The sequence below is a fragment of the Tachysurus fulvidraco genome, chromosome 21, assembly GCF_022655615.1.
Source record: "Tachysurus fulvidraco isolate hzauxx_2018 chromosome 21, HZAU_PFXX_2.0, whole genome shotgun sequence".
NCBI lineage: Eukaryota > Metazoa > Chordata > Actinopteri > Siluriformes > Bagridae > Tachysurus > Tachysurus fulvidraco.
Window position 1 is genome coordinate 2,461,599 of NC_062538.1, and position 17,839 is coordinate 2,479,437.

Sequence of the window (17,839 nt, forward strand, 5' to 3'; positions counted from 1 at the left end):
CTTGCACACAAATACGTGCCCGCCGATCACGTAAGCCCCGGCCGTGCACATTCCAACACTGATGGAAGAGGAGTAGCGGGGGGGGGGTTGCATTAGATCGGTACATACACCATCACATCACATGCAAAGCCCCTCGAACGCCTTTGCTATTGAAAGACTAATCCTTTCTCCAAGGTCTTGCCCATCCTCGATGATTGACACTTACCTCAGAACGGCACCAACCGAACACCGAGGAAGACTCTGATCACAAATCCCCGAGGGCTACGCAGTTACGAGGAAAAACCAAACTGGAAATTCCAAATTATTCACCATTTCTACAGTAAATGATCATCCGTATAGTATAAGAATCACTTATTTCCACTGTACTGATTAAGAGATTAAGGTTTAATGAGTTCAAACTTTTTTTGTGTGGTTACATGGAAAATAATTCATGATGGAGAAGTTAGTCTCCAGAACAGAACAACCAGAAGTGTTTGATTCCACTTACACTCCAGCGGGATGCTAACGGTTACGTTTTTTTAGTTTATTAGACGATAACACGTTGTGTCGGTTGTCCTTGAAGCACAGCCAGTAAGAAAGCCTGTCATTTATTTATTTATTTATCAATCAATCAGTGATATAAAGCCACATCATCAGCTTTATAACATTCAGGGGTCCAAGCACCGAAGGCACCGAAGGCACCGAAGCACTCTGACCCAATGTGTTCTACAAAGGGACACGGTTCATCAATCGAAAGCTCTACGGATCTGAATAAAGCTTCATTTCAAATTTTTAATTAATGTTTGTTAAATAACATCTAATCCGAACCGGCTGGTGGAATTTTTTACGTTACGGTTAAACGTGTCCCTGGATACGACCCGTCATAAGCCGAACCCGAGGCAGCTCCGAGCGTTCGTTCTTTCCCTCCCTCGCCGGCTTCTCTTTCCGCTCTCTCGTTTGAAGTTAATGACACGATGATGTACATTTAAAAAGAAGAAAGTTAAAAAAAAAAAAAAAAGGTTCCTTGTAAATGAGGTGTTACTATAGAAACTATAAGGTACAGAACAAGGTTGTCGTTTGAGTTACAGCCGGAATTGCGGCACTCTGTGAGAACAGCTGTAGCACATCAGGCTACTAATTTAACGCTGGATGATAATCTCAAGTTGTTGTTTTTTTATCCGTTACAACAGCCATCCTTCCTATCACGTAATTAGAGTATACGATATCATGACAACAGATGATCCCGATTCGACCGCAGACCTGTGCGATTCAAGGTTTTTCTCAGGTCTTCAGGAGACCAGAGTTTCACCTACAAAGGTTCATTTCACTACCTGATCTCCTAGTCAGAGCAAGCAATGGGTATCGAGTGTCGTGTCAGGTCGAAGAAATGATTGTTGAAAGGGAGAAAACGACGCCTTGGTGACTTGTGCGAAACAGCGAGTGGAATAGTACGACAGATGGGCACGGTAAAGGTAAAGCTTAAAGTCTTCCATTACTGCGATTGACGTGATCGTCGTCACGGTGTTTCGTTAAGCTGATTGATTTCCCCATTTTCATTATGAACACCAACCTTACACCATATGAGTTGCGCCTGGTCTGATCTAGTAGGATTTTGACAAATGTGTTCATCTGGAGTGTGCAGGAAGGAAGGTAGGCTTAATGCTCAACTCTTGACACCTTTAACAGTGTTGTCTAGAAACAGGTCTGAAAGTTTCATGTACTTTTAGACAGTGCACGTATCAGAAGCCTGTAGGCCTTGAAAATAACATTTCCCAGAGACCCTGTAAGGTTTCCTCCCAATACAGTCATTACCCCAAACGGTTCATTTAAGCTAGAACAATCAGCCCTGTGAAATAAACCGAAGACTGAAAGAACCGCAGTGTGTGGATGAGCTGTGCCTCGTTAAAAAAAACACAACCTCTGTCACACCCAGAGATAGCATGCTACAGACACCCAGCTCCTAAAAATAACTGTCCTCTCTAGTACCGAGGCAGACCCTAACTGTCTTGATGCCTAAAACAGACACTCCCTTCTTAACTAGACACTTCGACCTGTGATGCTTTCTCAGCACAATGCTTCTTCGACTACACCCTAGGGCTGGAACCGGCGAACGGGCGCAGAATGTTTAACCAGTTTGGCCAAAGTTTGTCCAGGGTTGTTAATGATTACCAGATGTTTGGCACACCCATGCTGGAACAGTCGCTCTTCCGCCAATAGCAACACGTCGATGTCTTCACCTCAGTGACTCCACCAATGTCAAGCCCTTCTGCAGCAAATCCACTCTTCTTTGTGCGTGCGTGTGTGCGTGTGTGTGCGCGCGCATTTCTGCTTCCACCCCTTGAAGAGTCTATTTCTAAGAGTGTCTCACATAATACAGCAACAAACACAAACATGTTCGGTTGTTAAGGTGCACTACCCTAATCAACACAATAGACTGTAGGTGAGTAAAGGTAAATGTCTACATACTAAAAAGCCTTTTGAGACGACATCATAATGCAGCTATACAGGTTACAATCGCAATACATTTGATTACCGGCAAGCACGAATTACATACGTCACCACAACCGTAGTGAAGAATTAAACAACAATTCATGTTATCGACATCGTCAACGGAATTAACTTTGCTGGCTGTATTCTGTACGTTTGAGATCGTTGAATATTTCATTTGAATATCTCTTTGTAAACGTCCACTCAGGGACGGCAAGGCTTTAGGGACGGTAGTAGCTCAAGTGGGTAAGACTCTGTGTTGTTGATCGGAGGATCAGGGTTCAAGCCCCAGCTTTGCAAAGCCTTTGATCGAGGTCTTTATCCCTCTCTGCTCCCAGGCCTTGTATAATGGCTGACCTTGTTCTCTGACCTCAACCTCCAAAGTTGGAATATGCGACAAAAATAATGCTGTAATGTATATGTGATAAAAATAAAGGCTGATCTTTAGCAATCAGGCTTGTGAGATTGTGTGTGAAAGATCACCGTCATATCGTGCCACCTGATGATCATCTATTGACCATAGGCTTTAATGGGGCTCAGAAGTAAGTAGTTACAAGTTTAGTCAGTGTTTTTGGCTTAATTACTTTTTGAACTTTTTTCAAAACTAAATTCATGACTGTACGTAAGCATAAAAAAGAAAATTATTTGCTGTAACTTAGCTCATTATAAATGTAAAAAAGAAAAGTTATAGATACTTATTGAATTACCGCTTAGCGAATTTACCCTGATAACGAAAGTAACACCACTTTTCACTCCGAATTTAAAACCTTTGTTGACGTTTTGTTACCAATGACATTAACAGGTGAGGTAAGGTGAGGTAAACTGAGGTATAGTAAGGTATGATGATGAGGTATGGTGATGTGAGGTAAGGTGAGGTATGGCGAGGTGAGGTGAGCTGAGGTAAGCGAACAAGCAGCAGAGCAAGATGCTCAGGATGTCGGTGCAGATAGTTATTAATGTTCATATAAAATACAAAACACTTGAAAAGGAAACGTCTACTACAAGCTACTAGCTTAGCATCAATAACAACGCCCCCCCCATCCGTGTGACGTCACAGCCTCCTCTCTCTCTCACACACACTCCATCTTCTTAGAGAAATAACAAAAAATACACCATGAACCAACACAAGAACGTCATAGATGATTAAATATAAATATCTTATGCGTTTCAGGGTGGATCAATTTCTCTTTTAACCAGGACCCCTATTTATTTGTTTACTTATTTATACGTTTATTTATTGTTTACCCAATAATCCTGTCAGTTATTTACAGGAAACGTGCTCACGTTTAAAGATAATAAACGAGTTAAGGCTTAGAGGGGAAAATAAAAGCAAACACACACACACACACACACACACACACACACACACGTACAGAGATGAACGTTACATTTCCGCTCCCCAAATTAAGGCTCCTGTCTCTTTAAGAAACTAAGATGGTGTCTCATGAGCGAACCGCATTCGCTTGTGTTTCCTTCCTGCCTCACATTTCAGCGCTTGACGATGAGGAAGAGGAACGGACGCGGATATCAGAGAGAGAAAGAACACAGCGATAGAAAGGCATCAAATAAAACGTGTCCTGACGCTGTACTAGCTAAAGTACTCCGGCTTTAGTGTATTGACTTCCTGAGCTTAATAGTGCTACAGATAGCTAGCTAGCTAGGACCAGGTAACGTTAGCTAAGCTAATAAGCTAATCGGTTGCTGTTACCTTAATAATAATAATATTATTAATAATGATAATGATGATGATAATAATAATAATAATAATGTGATCATCTACAGCCTCGGTCACTCGTTTAGAGCAGGGAAAGTGTATTAAAGTGAGACTGACCGAGGTGTAGTGAAGTAAAAAGGAGATAAAGAAGCGACTTACTTTCTTATTGCGAGCCTCCGTGTGCATCTCGGTAGCTAAGATGGGGTGCAGCGGTACGGAGGGGTGGAGTGCAGCGGGCGGGGAGGTGGTGGTGGTGGTGGTGGTGGATTTGAATAACAAGTTGTTTTTTTAAGCTCCAGCTTTCGGAGGAGGAAAAGAAAAGGGGGTAAATTTTTAAAAAATAAAAAAAAGAAGAAACGACAGTCGGGTTTGGTCTCAGAGAGTCTCCTCGATCATGTCGGCCCTAGTTTGTGTATGTGAGAGATAGAGAGAGAAAGAGAGAGGGAGGGAAAAATAAAAAAAAAATCCGCTTTGCTTTTGTGCGCGGCGTCGTTTCAGCAGCTGGGTTTGTTGCCGTGTTCGGGGTTGGGCTCAGAGTCTCTCTCTCTGCTTCTCTCCTCCGCCTCTGTGTGACCCCACCCTGCGTCTCCACCCCTCCGCCCGACACACACACTCTGTATCTCTCTCTCTCTCTCACACACACACACACTCACACTCACACTCACACTCACACACACACCGACCCTTTAATCCAGCAGCTTCACCAAACACACCCTTGTCCTTTCACCTAATCACGTCATCGCACACCGGATGCTCTTGTTCTTCACTTAAGTAAGGAATAAAACACGTCGGTTCGTGCTGTTTTAGGAAACTAATCAACAATGAGAAGGTGTGATGTTGGAAAAAACAGCGACCATCCTGAGTGTTTTTATTCCCCTGGAGAAATACTACTACTAATAATAATAATGACACTAGGCTTTGTAACTACATTTCAATAAATATTTCTTAAATTTTCAATTTATAATTCAATAATAGATCTTAAATTTTGTCATTTAAGATTAGGATTTACTATTCGAGATGAAATTGTTGGTTTAACTAGAGTTACTAGGGTTATTTATAAATTCCATGACATTGCGTACAAAAACACAATATAGCACTATAAGCATCAATAATGTTTTATTATGAGAATGGTGACGTGCGCTGTTGAAGGCCTTTTATCTCCATAATAAGCCTTCGTTTTGAGTGGGCGGGGTCAAGCTGTGTGAGGGCGTGTCTCTGAAATGACTGACAGGAGGGAAACAAACGCAAGCATGCGTTTCCAAACCGGTTTTTTCTCCCACGTGATACTTTTGTCCTGAGCTCACGCCTTAAACCATTGTTTGTTTTAATCCTGCTCTATACATTTCTCCAGATTATTATTATTATTATTATTATTATTATTATTAAGGGAAAAAATCGACTATTGCACCTTAAGTGTTGTGAAATGTGAGACAAGTTAACAAGTCGTTCCCTCTTATCATCCTCTCTTTTTCTGTTCTTTTCTTGAGATTACACAGTGTTACCAAGAAATAAGTATTGTATATTTTATCTGTTTATTTTTATCCATCGATTATGCGGAGCCTACCAAAATCCGGATGATGGAGTTGTTGCTATAGAAACGATAACATATTATGACGAGTGCATTCCATGAGTGCAATCCTTGAAGCCAGCATTACTGTCAAAAGATCAACATGTTTCTAACCGATCAAATACGATAATTGAACAGCATGGCATTTGCTTGCTTCTGAATAGCCTGTGCTATGAATATGAATAAAAGTATGTGCACCCCTGACCCTCACACATCACATCCAAATGTGCTGCTTTAAGTCAAGTCAGAAAGCACAGAATTGTATAGAATGTCTTTGTATTTCATGGCATCACAATTTCCCTTCACTGAAACTAAGAGGCCCGGACCTAAGCAAGGCCAGGTCCATGAAGACATGGTGTCTAAGATGGTGTCCATGGTCTGGAAGTGTTCTGCACATAGATGGCTCACCCTTACTGAACACCATTGGGATGAACTGGAACACACATCAGTACCTTATCTCACTAGTGCTCATCTAGTCGAGTAAACACATGGACACAGCCTTTCCAGGAATAAATCTGGAATGGGATGTTCAACAAGCACAAATGAGTATGATGTTCAGATGTCCACATTGTGAGAGTTTCTGTTACAATAACATGACGTAAAAGTTATTAAGGATCAAAACCACACAGTTAATAGGTTTGTTATACTCGTGCTCCATAAAGCTTTATATTCAGATTATTCTGCAAACAAACCTTTACAAAAACGATTCACATATCGTCTTTCATCAACACAAGTCTGTCTTTATGAATATATTTGAGTGCACGTTTGCATGTACTAAGGAAAAACAACAACAATTTAATACATTTTAAGAAACCAGGGCATTTAGTTTGTTGTAATTTTATAACTAGGGATTAGATCTGTTCTGCTGTCGCTTTCTGAATGTTCTGTGACTGACATTTTTCATCCACAGCCTTCTAAAACAGTTTTAACTACATATCCCAGAATGCTTTGCTTCAACAATAACACTTCCGCTGTAAACAGGAAGTTGGGTTTATGAAGGAAATATGAAGCGGTGAGTAGCGAATATGTAAATAGTGCTTCATATCTTACCACATGTGGACTTTTTTCATAATATATATATATATATACATATTAAACTTATAACGCATTATAGTTCTTTTTAAAGTTTTCAGTTGTTTTTTAAAGCGGTATTTAAGGTGTTCATCGTTAGCTTTAACTATCCTAATGCTAACATTATAAGTTAGCCGTTTGTTAGCCAAGTTAGCTTATGTCATTCGTTATAACATAATAATGACACATCTATTTAATTTAGATGTATTTATTTCTTTATGTATTTTGTACATAAACAAATAAGAGTGACTTTAATTACAAGGCTCAGAAGGAATTCCAAAGATTTGGATTGATGTTAATGTTCTTATTATTTGCATAAGAACATCATATGTTTGGTCACAACACCATGACATGAATACTAACATTATGTCCTTAAAGGTTGGGTGCACGTTGTTTGAGAAACGCTTTAAAAAACTGAGTCGGGCTGTCAAACAAAACAAACGTGTAGCCAATGAGCAGAAAGGGGCGTGTCTTGTCAATATGCGGCATAGAGAGTGTTCAGTGCGCATGCGTGACATTTGCAGAAAGAGATTGAAACATTGACATGGCGGATAAAAACAAAAAGCGAAGAAAGGCTTACGATAAGGCAAGAAGTAGGACGTGTTAATATAGGATCAGCTTTCCAGCGCTGGAGAGAACTGAACGTCTTCCGCGTGAAACGGAGCTAAACCTTTCATGGTACAACACAAAGTACTACAAAAACACATTTGTATTACCGTAGAATTACTCATTGTGTTCATTTATTGATAAAAAATATCCCCTTGGCCAGCTACCCCAGCAGGTTCTGCCATAATAGTTGCCTGGGTCACGTATGTATGTGTTGGGCGGAGTTTTCAAAACAGGGGTGACACCCATTTGGGTTAAGGGCGTGTTTGTTTTGGTGATTTCAAATGTCAACATTGGCTTTCAAACATCGTACACCCCACCTTTAAATACACATAAAGCTCCTTTGACACATACAGTGATTTTTAATTATTTATTTTTATTATTATTAACTGAATCAAATGCAATACAAACAAAAATAGACAATCCTATTTGACAATATAAAAACCATTTAACCCTAACCCTTTACAAAAAACTAAAAATACAAAGTGGTCACTATGGAGAGTAATAAGTGATTTAAAAAAAGTACATCATAAGCAGACTGGTGTTGTGGCGCTATCCGGAAATACAGCTAAATGGAATCTCCGGTTTATTGTGATGAAATATTTTTACAACACTACAAAAATGAAAGGATCCTGTTAAACATGCAGAATAGTCCTGCTAGTGGAAACTCTGCTCTTATGTCATGTGTTATTAGTTAATTACAATTAAAGTCATTATAAAGGTTTAAGCATTTGTACATCCTGGTGTGTAACAGCAAAATACTGCGTCATGATGTCTAGGTCATACATGTACACAGTGTTCTAGCTGTCGTTCTGCGGGTGTGTCAACACCACTATAACGTGGGTGTGTTCCAGTAATCACTCGTTTCTCCGTGACCGAGTAATTATTTGGGGAGGTTTTGTTCCTTGTGAATCCAATACGTATAGTACAATATACGTAAAGAACAGATAACGGATGAAATACACAGTAGTGCAAAGACCTTCTGAGCAGAAGAGGATGTATGTTTATATAGTACAGCTTTTAAAGATAAAACAATTCTAAACCGAGCATGTATCCATGCATCTATATTATATTTTATTTTTATTTTTCACTTTGAAAAGCTCTCGTGTCATAATCGTGCAGGGTCGCTCGCCGGGTGTGTGACGACGGCCCGCTTCCTGAGGAGCAGGAGACCGAGGGTCAGAGGCAGCTTCACAACCTGTTGCTCCAGCAGCTCGACACGGACGTCGACATCGACCGGTAAGCATCACGGCTCCACAACCCCAGGCTTGATCTGTTCTCCGTCCTCTCAAGACACCTAGCCCACCTTATGGAGGGTTTAATAACGATCTGCGCAGGAGTAAGACGCACAGGAAAACTCCACCCCGTTAAACTAGCCAGTCTAACGACATTACTAGAGTTAACACACGAGCTCCAGTATGCTTTGTAATAAAATTCTTAATTCTTCTTCGATTGCCTCCCTTGATTTCGACGGCTCTCTGATAACCGATAGAGGAATTATCCCTCACTTCATTTCCACCTAAAGAGCGAGGCGCAGCAGCGCTTTAATCCCCCCAGCCGTCGCTCGTCATCTGAAAGATCGCTAACTAGCTAGAATATCAGCCGTAACTATGTCGTGTAGCTGCACTGCATTCTGGGATTTCGAGTCCAATACTTTTGCGAGTCCATAGCATTTTCTCCATAGGAAAACGGCGGTAAAAGAAGCTCTCGTTAATCGCGACCGTTAGCCGTTGAGATCGTCGAATGGCGAGCCAGTCACATTGAGCCAGTCAACTGGTAACTTCTCAAAGGATTCTGAAAAAAGCCGACACATCAGCACCACGACCACTAAACACGTCACAGATATTACAACAGGAAATTTTTTAACCCGTTTCAGGGTGGGGTTTCTTATTCCGACTAGAAATAGAAGTGTTTATGGTTCTCTTTTGTTCTCTTTTGTACTTGAAATAGATGAAAATAATAAATAGTGCTGACTCTTCTCAATGACTCACAAAAACACACAACCAACAGCTAATCCTTCTCTCGTCCTGACAGCTGCGTAGCTAAGAAGAAATGTTTTGCCCCGGCTGCGCTGTACAAGCCGTTTGGGGAACAGGCGGCAGGAGTGCGCAGTCTGGCACAGTTCCAGGAGCTGCAGGATGGAGAGCAGGAACTGGCCAGCCTGAGAGAGCTGGGCCTCACCGACGCCGAGATCCAGCTGTGGAGGAACAGAGACGTGCAGGACAAGACGAGCAGCGGGAAGGTCAGTGTCCGAGACGAGAGTCGACGATGTGAACGCTAGGAACTTTCAGATAAATTCTATACTCTTACACACTTTAGCATTTTTATAAGAGGTCTGAATAGAAGAATAACAGCAAGGTGAATTCCCTCTTACACAATTTACTTTTTTTTTTCTTTTATCATAAAATACACATTTAATGAAGGAAGAAGTTATTATTTAGAATTGCTCTGTACACCGTCACCCAGATGAGGAAGAGTCTCACGATTTCTTCCTCATTATCGTCTTCACCATCACCAAATGTGGATGGATGGATGGATGGATGGATGGATGGATGGATGGATGGATGGATGGATGGATAGATAGATAGATAGATAGATAGATAGATAGATAGATAGATAGATAGATAGATAGATAGATAGATAGATGGACGGATAGATAGATAGATAGACAGATAGATGGTGAGAACAGAAGGAGGTTGAACAGTGATAACGTCCTTCGATAAAAATCCTATAAACCCAAAGTAATTGAATTAACAGTTTATGATCGTTGCTAATTTTAGGTAAATTGCATAATAATTATTCTTCTGAATTTCTCACCAAAATGCGTCTGTTCTTCATCCAACTCACACTCCGTATCATGCCGCGTTGTCCTGCGTTAGAGACACAATGCGGGTGTAACACCGCTCGGTTACCTTCCAGGTGTTTGTGTTCATCTTATTCCACAGCAGTTTGGCAACATGAACGATTTTTACCTCATTACAAATAATGCAATCTTCGTATGAAGATAATAAAATAATTAATGCTCGTCAAGTTAGTTGGACTCCTTTACCCGAGGATCAGAGACGAGCGAGACCGACAAACATAGTAATTCCAACAAGATTCATTCTATATTGTGTGTGAAATAGTTATGCAGGAAAGCGTAATAAGGAACCGATGATGGGTTTTGTTTTTTTTGTTTTTTAAGAATCATGGCGTGATCGTAGCTCCTGAAGCACGGGACAAGCGAATGCAGGTCATCTGGGACAAGATGGCGGCGAGGGCAGAGTTACTGTCCCGTCCTCAGCGCTTCTCGGGCAGTCGAGCTCTCACACGGAGAGAGATGGAGATCGAGAAGGCTCTGTTCCATGGCACTGACCGCTCCAACTTCCTGACTTCCCTCTACCATCAAGGTGGTAAACAGTAAGAAGACGTTTGTCTAGAGACGGATAGATCTCCTTTATTCAAAAGATTTCTAACGTGTAATATGATGTCAGTCAGACAGGCTGCTAGCTATAATAAACAAATAATAAATATAATAATAATGAATCCCTGTGCTATGCTCTGACGTCACTCGGTTCTATGCATTCAGGATTTCTGATTTCTTCCGATTTATGAGTAAACGATCAGGATGATTTAACTTTGCTCATCTTTCGCCGTTTTCTCACAGAGGGAGCTTCGGACGATGGCCAACAGGGGGCGACATTTTCAAACCCAATGGATTCTTTATACAGAGACATCCTGAACGATGAACAGAAACACACAGAGAGCGTCACATACTTTCCCCAGACGGATTCCGATCGCAACCGAACACCACGTCTGGACCCAGGAACAGACGCGGACCCAGACTCGGATCGGTCGGACGCTCTCAACAGCCAATCAGAAGTAATAACTCCTTCTAAGAATCAAGCATCTGTTCCACTAAAACCGACAGTAAACCAGTCCATCGGACGCGTGACCTCGTGTCGCGGTCCGGTGACCGTCAGCGGCACATTAGAAGAGATTTCAGACGAGGAGATCAGGAACAATCGGGAGACGGAGGACGGAATAAGGAGAATCTCACGCTTTCAGAGCTATCAGCGCGGAGAGCCGTCGAACGTAGGTTTACTGCAGAGCGAAACTAAACAGATTATTGGGGGATTGCAGTTTTTACAGATATACAGAGTTAGATCAATAAAACAAACTCAAGTCTTTTCCCATTTAACTAAAATACACCATTTTATTTAGTTCGCCTCCTGGAACCTGAAGGTTAAACTTCCTTCAAAATAGAATAAATAAAATATTTATTTGAGGTCTTATTCACATACGTCAGGTTTTTGTGACCTGCAGTAGCTTTCTGAGTAGCTTTTTTTTTTTTTTTTAAAGCCAAACGGTTTTAAGAAAATAAAGACATTTCTATGTTTAATGACATGTTTTGTTTTCCATGTAGGTGTTGTGTGTGAAGAACATGAGTCCACGGGCCTCTTTGTCCCAGCTGGTGGCTCTTTTCTCCCGCTTTCAGAAGGACGACACAAATCCAGTTGTGTACCGCATCCTGACAGGCAGACTGAAGGGCCAAGCGTTCATTACCTTCTCAGGTAGGAACACATCGCATCACTATCCATGTAAACAGATTGTGTTTTTATACACTCCGTTTTTTTTTTGTACATGTTTAACTGTTAGACGGGATCACGACTTATTTATTTATTTATTTATGTTACAGATATAGAGACCGCACAAGCAGCGTTGGATACAGTGAATGGCTACAGGCTGCAGGGAAAAGTCCTGGTGATCGAATTTGCCCGAGAGAGAAGACAAGCCAAGACCGAGGACTCTCCAGAAAATCCCAGAATTAAAGAATCTACAGCACAAAAGGATCCGAGAAGCTGAGAAACACGTCAGGACACGCTGTAGTACGACGGTGTGATCCGGCTCGACGTGAAGTCCTTCCTCTTATCCCACAGCGATTTCCCCAAACCTTACATTTTTAATTTATTAAAGAATTATACAATTTTTTTTTTTTTTCTCGCACCTTTAAAGTCACATTTCATGTTGTGGAACATCCTCAAATAGATAATAATTCCTAATATCTCTCGCACTATACTGTCAACAGCTATAAACTGTCGTCCTCTCATCAACCTCTTTTTTTTTTTATCTCTCTGTTGACGTAAACACCGGAGACTCCAAAAGTGCTCGATAAACGTCTTCTCACACATATCTAAAATTGTCCAACGAACAATGACACGTTTACTTGGAGTATCTGTAGCACTGCTTCGTTGTTGTTTTATGTTTATGTCTGTATGTATGTTGCACCCTTGACCCGTGAGATCTCGTTCCACTGCACGTCTCAACATGTAGAGGAATGACAATAAAGCTAACTTGAACTTGAACTTGAACAAGTCATCATGAATCCCATGGCATAATCTCCAGGTTCTCTGTGACCCTATGTAGGCATAGAAGCCTTTATTATCGCCACATATACATTACAGCACCGTGGAATTCTTTTCTTCACATACCCCAACTGAGGAGGTTGTGTTCAGAGTGCAGGGGCAGGTATGATTCAGCACCCCTGGAGCAGGGAGGGTTGAGGGCCTTGCTCGAGGGCCCAACAGTGGCAGATTGGCTGTGCTGGGCCTTGAATCCCAATCCTCCGTTTTAACAACCCAGAGCCTTAACCAGTTGAGCCACCATTGTCCCATCAATAAAGAAAGACAGCTTTTGGTTAACCAGAATCCATAATACAGAAGCATTCATTCATTCATTCATTGTCTACCGCTTATCCGAACTTCTCGGGTCACGGGGAGCCTGTGCCTATCTCAGGCGTCATCGGGCATCGAGGCAGGATACACCCTGGACGGAGTGCCAACCCATCACAGGGCACACACACACTCTCATTCACTCACACACTCACACACACACTACGGACAATTTTCCAGAGATGCCAATCAACCTACCATGCATGTCTTTGGACCGGGGGAGGAAACCGGAGTACCCGGAGGAAACCCCCGAGGCACGGGGAGGACACGAACCCCCAACCCTGGAGGTGTGAGGCAAACGTGCTAACCACTACAGCAGTAGTGGGATATAAATGTGAAAATCACAGGTTCTCATGTCCTGAATGCTCTCACCTGGTCAGTCCTCTCGATGTGTGCTGTTCCGGTTTTGGCCAGCAGAGGTCTTTAAAACAACACTGTAGACTTTTCTTACCCCTCGTACCGAGCGTGAGGTCCACGTGTTACAGTCTGTGTGAAGTTTCAAACGATTCCCATCTACACGTTTTACCCAAATCGTGTGTGTACGATGCCGTGCGACGGACCGAAGGATTAGCGTGCCGTCCCGGATGTGTTCCTGAGATTATATTCCAGATTAATTTACCCTGAGCAGGATAAACAAAATGACATTACAGAGACATTTGGCTTATAGGGAATGAAAGCTACCAGGAGTGATGTGTATACAACACAAACTATTTTATATAGGTGTTCTGTGAAATGGAAATATTCCAGTGTACAATGAGATTTATTCAGTTTTTATGTAAGTAGTTTGAGATTTAAAGAATTTGAGTTTAAAAAGATATTTTTTATTAAGAAAGACAAGGAGGGAAAAAGGAACGGTATAAAAATACACACTTTAATGTCCGACCGGTTCCATGAAAGTAATGTTAGACAAAAAAAAATATGGGTGAATAAAATATTCCTTTAATTGATTTATTAATAATTCACCATGATGACAAAGTATTACATGTTACAGCTTTATTATGTATTATATATTTAACCGTTTAAAGGAACAGAACATCGAGACCGGGACTAAGAAGAGTCTCATCAGCAGACAGTCAAAGTGTTCCAATCAGAAGTAAGTCAGTGTCTAATCTGGACAGAGTTTTAGCCGGTATCTGATGCTCTCCTGGGAGAACCATTGTCCTAAATGAGGTGCCTGATACATGGATGTGCCAGTGACGGCTTAACTTAAAGGTCTGGGTCATGCTTTAGATGGTCAAGCTGCCACTGTTTGGTTCCTGAGAACCTTCTCTGCTCCAGATGTGCTGCTTCATGACTGACCCTGTGCTCTGACCTCAGCTTCTTAAGATGGGATATGTGAGGAAACGTATCTGTTGTGTACCATATATTCTTCTTCAGATTTGATACGATTTGTTGTCCTAGATTTGAGGTGTTTATCTCCAAACTAGAGGTCTTCACAGGTCCACTTAGATCCGAAAACCCGAGGTCCGAAAACCCGAGACCCGAGCGGGTTCGGGTCTAAAAGTTTCACGTGTACCTCGGACACGGGTCGGGTATAATAATAGCGGCGTCGGGTCTCGGGTAATTTAAAATGAATGTGTTTTTACCGAACGGACACGAGAAGACCCGAACTACTGTATCTCGTGTGTGTGCATCGACTCGAGTCCTTTTCCAACCTCTCCTCTGTTTGCCAAGACCGCTTGCGACATGTGGCTGGCAATGTGCGGCTGGCGGTAAGCTAATTTTCGTTGAAACAGACCTGTCAAACAATTCTGAATCCACTCTGTACCGGTTACTTTAGTGTAGAGTTTCATTCGGGTCCAGTCGGGTTAAAAAAAAATTGCCGTCGGGTCGGACTCGGGTCTAATTTTTTCGGGTTTGTCTCGGGTCGGGGCTTTCTTAAAAAAAATATAAAAATTATGCACGTCGGGTTCGGGTAAAAAGTGATTCGGGTCACTTCGGGTCGGGTCCATTTCTTTAGACCTGAGAAGACCTCTACTCCAAACACCTAGAAAACCTCGGGTCTGGAATGTGTCTGTTGTCACACTGGTGCAGGAAGATGAGCTGAATTTCTCACAGACTCTGAGCCAAAATCAATTCAGTTGATTCCAGTGTAATGCTGCTACTGTCGTAAATCATTGACTTGAGCCAAATATACAGATGGGGTGATGTTCTGCTCTTAGTTAGGATGTCCTGGCTGTTCAGTTTGTGTCCCTGTATAACTTTAAACGGAGATACTTTCAATCTATAGACTGACTAAGTTCCATCCGAGGTTTCGACGAAACCCTAACTATTGATTTCAACACTGTAATAAAAAAAAAACGTACAAAAAATCTCTGACCACTTGACCACGCTCCATGAACCCTTTTTTTAACCTAACATTCATCGTTTACAGTATATCACTTGTTCACAGCAAAAAAAAAAAAAAAAAAAAGCCAACACAAACCCACCCGTGTGTCAAAATGTAACCGTGCAAATCGAATAACGGTAATTTAAGAGTTCGTCTTTAAGTCGTATTAAACCTTTGCTGTGAAATATTAGCTTTTCATGTTTGCACAGAACTCTCCCGAAGCTTTTGCACGGCACCGTTGGTCGATCGACCTGGTATCGATTTGTTTTGCTTACAGGCATGATCTGTTGTTCCTGAAATCGTTCTCTCAACAGGAAAAATACTCTAAAATGTTTACTTTTTGTGAACCCAAGAAGTCAGTTTTTATTAGTTCGATCTTTTCAAGTTCGTGTTGTGAAACTAGGCTAAATCTTCAGACGTACCCGGTAACGTCGTAGCTAGCTGTTGTTTTCTGGTGTGCCGGTTTCCTGGAGTCTTGGATGCCGGTGGTGGTGTGGTGGCTGCTGCTGCTGATCTGGCTGACCATGGTTTGGGTCCTGTTGGTGGGATTCATGTTGATTCCACTCTGCAGAGTGGCTGAAGGGGGGAAAGGCATAGAATGTGAGGCACCACGAGCCGTACCATGTTTCCCCAAGCGTTCAGGGTACGGGTAACCCTGTCTGAACCCTTGCCGCGTGTCTAGGTTGCTCCAGCAGGACATGCTTAGCAGCCCTCCGCCTAGCATAGACATTAGAGACGAGGCGATCCCCAAGTACAGGCAGTACCCAATCTCGAACTTCATACTGTTCTGTATGTTGTAGTGGTAGAAGGTCTGGATTACTTCGTTGGTCTTCCAGGAAACAGGAATGAGCGACAGGAGACCGGCTGTTAAAAAAAGAAACCCTCCGGTTCCAGCCGTTTTAGTCTTTGCCGGTGAGCCTTCCATGCACACTGTGCACTGCATCCCAACGCTGGACACTGCACAGGCTTGGACAGATACGATAATGGAGATGACCATCATGGCCCGGGACACCTGCAAGTATGTAGGCAGGTCGAGAATGGAGTTGAAGGTCTCGCACTGGAAGACTCCGGTGCTCTGGTGGACGCACGCCATCCATAGACCCTTTGAGTTCGTCACCGCCGTGACGATGTTGGAGCCGACGTGGGCCGAGATTTCCCAGTACGGCAGTACGGTGACTACCAAGTTTCCAATCATACCCAAGATGCCAATAAAAAAGCCCATCAACTCCACTGAAGCTACAGCCATATCCGCAACTGGTGGTGCGCTGGGCCCTAAGCACTTTAATAGCTAGCGATTAGCTCACGTTCTGTTAAAACAAGAAGAAAATGAAAGAGCAGTTAAGCCTAGGATGCAAACGATGAGTCTGAGCACTCATCTGCCCTTTTGTGTGTGTGTGTCCTCTACTGTGTGTTTCTCTTGTCCCTATTTGTTTACAGGTTTCTGTCCTGTCTCTGTCTAAACACCGAGTTGCCACAGTTCATGTATAAACACACACATAGACAGATTAGTAGGTTAAAGATTCACCCGTTACTCGACCCGAAACCGGATTTTGCTCTCACATCGTAAAGCCAAGGCTGCCGTAAGAAGGACGGCGTTAATCACACAATGATCGCTTTATCCTCGTTTTCCAGCACCCATGAAAAACAAAATGATCGCGCACTCATTTCCATTAATATAAACATCATGAAACTACTTCAAAAGAGTTGAAACAAATATTTGTATCAGCAACAAATATATCTAATATAAAAGTGATAGATGTCGTTTAATTAGTAATCAGTTTTTCTTTTTCTTGGTAAATTAGACATTTTTTCCCTCTTTCTTTTTTGATCACTTACCATTATGCAGGTGTAGAGATACAATCACCGAGACACATAATTATGCTAAACCGATGCACTTACGTGTGTTTGTGTGTGTGAAAGAGAGAGAGAGAGAGAGAGAGAGAGTGAGAGAGAGTTTTGTCTCGAGCATAATCGCAAATCACATGTCGCCGGTGTTGGTAATAAGATTAAAATGCACTCCTGCTTCCTCGGTCAGAGTAAACGTTTTGCTAGAGCAGATACTGTAACTCGTTCGTTTGGGAATTAAGCTACAACTTCTGGCATTATCAAGGACCTTAAAAAAATCATTAAAAAAAAAAGAAAAGAAAACACACAAAGTTGCACGTATCGTGTGCCGATCAAAGTCCGTGTTTTATTCTGGATCACAGCTCTAACGCTAAACACCTGCTCTTACTGTATGTGGGTTAGATTTATTTATTTAGGTTCCGTCTGTTGAAGAAATTTTTTTAAACATTAGCAATTGTTTCTTTTTAATCAAAAATAATCCCAATGGTGAATAAAGGTCTGTTGTCGGACGGCGCCTATAGACCCTGGAG

General features: G+C 42.0%; 3 protein-coding genes across 3 annotated transcripts in view; 1 reads left to right on the forward strand and 2 right to left on the reverse strand.

Moving 5' to 3' along the window:
- klf8 (Kruppel-like factor 8) overlaps window positions 1-4,809 on the reverse strand; it is a 33,235-nt gene extending 28,426 nt beyond the window's left edge. The window contains exon 1 of the mRNA XM_047805535.1: window positions 4,340-4,809. Coding sequence (XP_047661491.1) covers window positions 4,340-4,366 — 27 coding nt within the window. The 5' untranslated portion in view covers window positions 4,367-4,809. The remainder of the gene's footprint in view (window positions 1-4,339) is intronic.
- Window positions 4,810-6,642: 1,833 nt separating this feature from the next.
- rbm41 (RNA binding motif protein 41) lies at window positions 6,643-12,769 on the forward strand. Its single transcript, XM_027177373.2, has 7 exons — window positions 6,643-6,759; window positions 8,547-8,663; window positions 9,459-9,666; window positions 10,609-10,813; window positions 11,071-11,498; window positions 11,830-11,977; window positions 12,103-12,769. The coding sequence occupies exons 1-7, from the start codon at window positions 6,752-6,754 to the stop codon at window positions 12,267-12,269; spliced, it is 1,281 nt and encodes a 426-aa protein (XP_027033174.1). The 5' UTR covers window positions 6,643-6,751; the 3' UTR covers window positions 12,270-12,769.
- Window positions 12,770-15,515: 2,746 nt separating this feature from the next.
- On the reverse strand, window positions 15,516-17,565 carry cldn2 (claudin 2). The gene is made up of 2 exons (XM_027177223.2): window positions 17,301-17,565; window positions 15,516-16,771 (listed from the first exon to the last, which is right to left on the reverse strand). Exon 2 carries the CDS (start codon window positions 16,708-16,710, stop codon window positions 15,877-15,879), a length of 834 nt encoding a protein of 277 aa, XP_027033024.2. The 5' UTR covers window positions 16,711-16,771; window positions 17,301-17,565; the 3' UTR covers window positions 15,516-15,876.
- Window positions 17,566-17,839: the final 274 nt, after the last annotated feature.